At 42.3% G+C, this 2,010-nt stretch overlaps 1 protein-coding gene across 1 annotated transcript; it reads left to right on the forward strand.

Annotated features, from left to right (window-relative positions):
* Positions 1-6: 6 nt before the first annotated feature.
* Positions 7-1,540, forward strand: LOC127752321 (uncharacterized). The gene is made up of 4 exons (XM_052277279.1): positions 7-126; positions 289-447; positions 1,096-1,254; positions 1,373-1,540. The coding sequence occupies exons 1-4, from the start codon at positions 46-48 to the stop codon at positions 1,538-1,540; spliced, it is 567 nt and encodes a 188-aa protein (XP_052133239.1). The 5' UTR covers positions 7-45.
* The last annotated feature ends 470 nt before the right edge of the window (positions 1,541-2,010 follow it).

The raw sequence follows: 2,010 nt of genomic DNA on the forward strand, positions 1-2,010 counted from the left end.
TTTGCCAATGATTTGTGACAGCTTTACTCTCGAACCAGCTGGCATATGGATCCATTTGTGTTTAAAATTCTAACGACAGCGGCGATTCTTCGCGCAGCTAGTGGAGGAGTCATACCGACTTTCGCAGTGTGTGTTTGATTTTAATACATCTCATTTATCTCATATCCCATTGTGTTATTGTGTTTATTTTTGCTAGTAGGTAAACCTGCTGACTGCATTTAAAGGCACACCCTGTGTGCGGGCTACACAAATTAAGTTTAAAAATTCACATAGCAGTTATCTGTTTAGGGTCCATGGAACGCATGGGTTGAGAGGTTCACCACATGCAGTGAGGATGACAAAAGGATATTCCTTAAGATTTCTCACTTCAACCCCAGTAAAAAGTACGAAAACCAGGTGTGGAATGGATTTATGAACGTAACAGTAGAAATGGATGACACATGGTGGGTGAGTATAGAAAAATAGGTGAAAAAAGATACGACATTCGAAGAAAGTACAAAATTTTGCTTTTCACAATCACTTTGCTTGTCCCTAATGCAAAGCACGCAGGACACGACGCTCAGCCGCTCAGCCGCTGAGCGTCGTGTGTGCTTCCATTAAAGACAAGCGACTTCATTGTTTCAAAAAGGCAGAACCACACGAAGAGTTTGTCGTAAAACACGTTGCCAGAACTCTTCGTGATTTTTGGTAAATCACAACTTTTCTATGTTAACACTTGAACAGCCGACACCTGGCTCTCATTTTTGAAAGCGGTTCCCGCGAAGTAACAAATTGACTTCCTTAACATTTTAGGAAATTTTCTCAAAAATCTTTTGTGCGAGACTGGGAAATCAAAGGTAGGACTTAAATTGTCCCCTTTAAAGATGTTTAAAAGTTTAATACCTTTAGAAAAAGACAAGTCTCCAAAGCCCGTAAAATGTAGCACGTTTGTTGCATTTTCGTGCCTTTCCCAGGGATGTTGATTCGTTGATTTTTTTGTCTAGAGGATGGCTTGACGCGTGTGTTAAGGGGGGGGGGGGGCTTAGCCCAAATGTTGAAGCCTTCATAATGGTTTCCCCCTCAAATGCTTTAAAATTTCTGTCATTTTGCGTGCAGTCTAAAGGTGTGCTGGACGTTCGCAGCAACAACCAGTGGAAAGAAAATGCCTTTGTATTCTTCTTCCCGAAGAACGGCTGCAGTGGCGCTCGCGAGATCTTAACGGAGATGTTCTCTAAGTACTTTAGCAAGAAAGGGACGCCATGTCGCCTCGTAAAGGTTCGCTGGCTACACCGCTATTCGCTATCGAAAACTATTTGAAAGTCTCCCCTCATTGAATCTTTGAATCAACACTAGTTGGCTAATGGATGTTCACTTTCTTTCTTTCCACTTTCAGAGGTGTGTTTACTTTGAGAATACCACAGTGGCCCACGAGTATCCGCGCTTTCCTATAATGCCATATGGCTACTACCGTTTGAAGATTACAGCTGGGGTAACTGGCGCACAAGAACCACAGTATTGCCTTAACATGTTATGTCATATAATTCCTAAAATTGGATCATAAGTAAAAATAAGTTGTTGTAGTAACATCATAGTCAAATAATAAATTTTCGTAAATTTTCCTTCATACTCGTTATGTTCGATACGTAACACAGCAAACAATCATCAATCAAAATTATATCAAAATGACGTAAAGTGACGTCAAAATGACGTCCAGTGAAGTCAAAATGACGTCAAATTGATGTAAACTGGTTGAGCATTCCTCGCTGGGTAACACATTATACAAAAACACAGAACACAGTGCATTCTGCTCGGGATGATAAGTACTTCGCGAATATGATCATGCTGGAATTAGTACGACACAGTGCTGTAGCAGGATGAATGGTTTTCGAGAAATTAAGGATTGAAACAAATGCCCCTAACAGAGACCTGCATCGGGCGAGCTGTCGGGCCGGGGTGCGCGCGTGAGCAAGCGAGGCGGAGCACTGTCGCCTGTCTTTGCCTAGCGAGTGCAGTGGAGGGGGAGCCTCGCAG

Source organism: Frankliniella occidentalis, unplaced genomic scaffold (assembly GCF_000697945.3).
Source record: "Frankliniella occidentalis isolate FOCC.00 unplaced genomic scaffold, Focc_3.1 Scaffold9, whole genome shotgun sequence".
NCBI classification, from domain to species: Eukaryota; Metazoa; Arthropoda; class Insecta; order Thysanoptera; family Thripidae; genus Frankliniella; species Frankliniella occidentalis.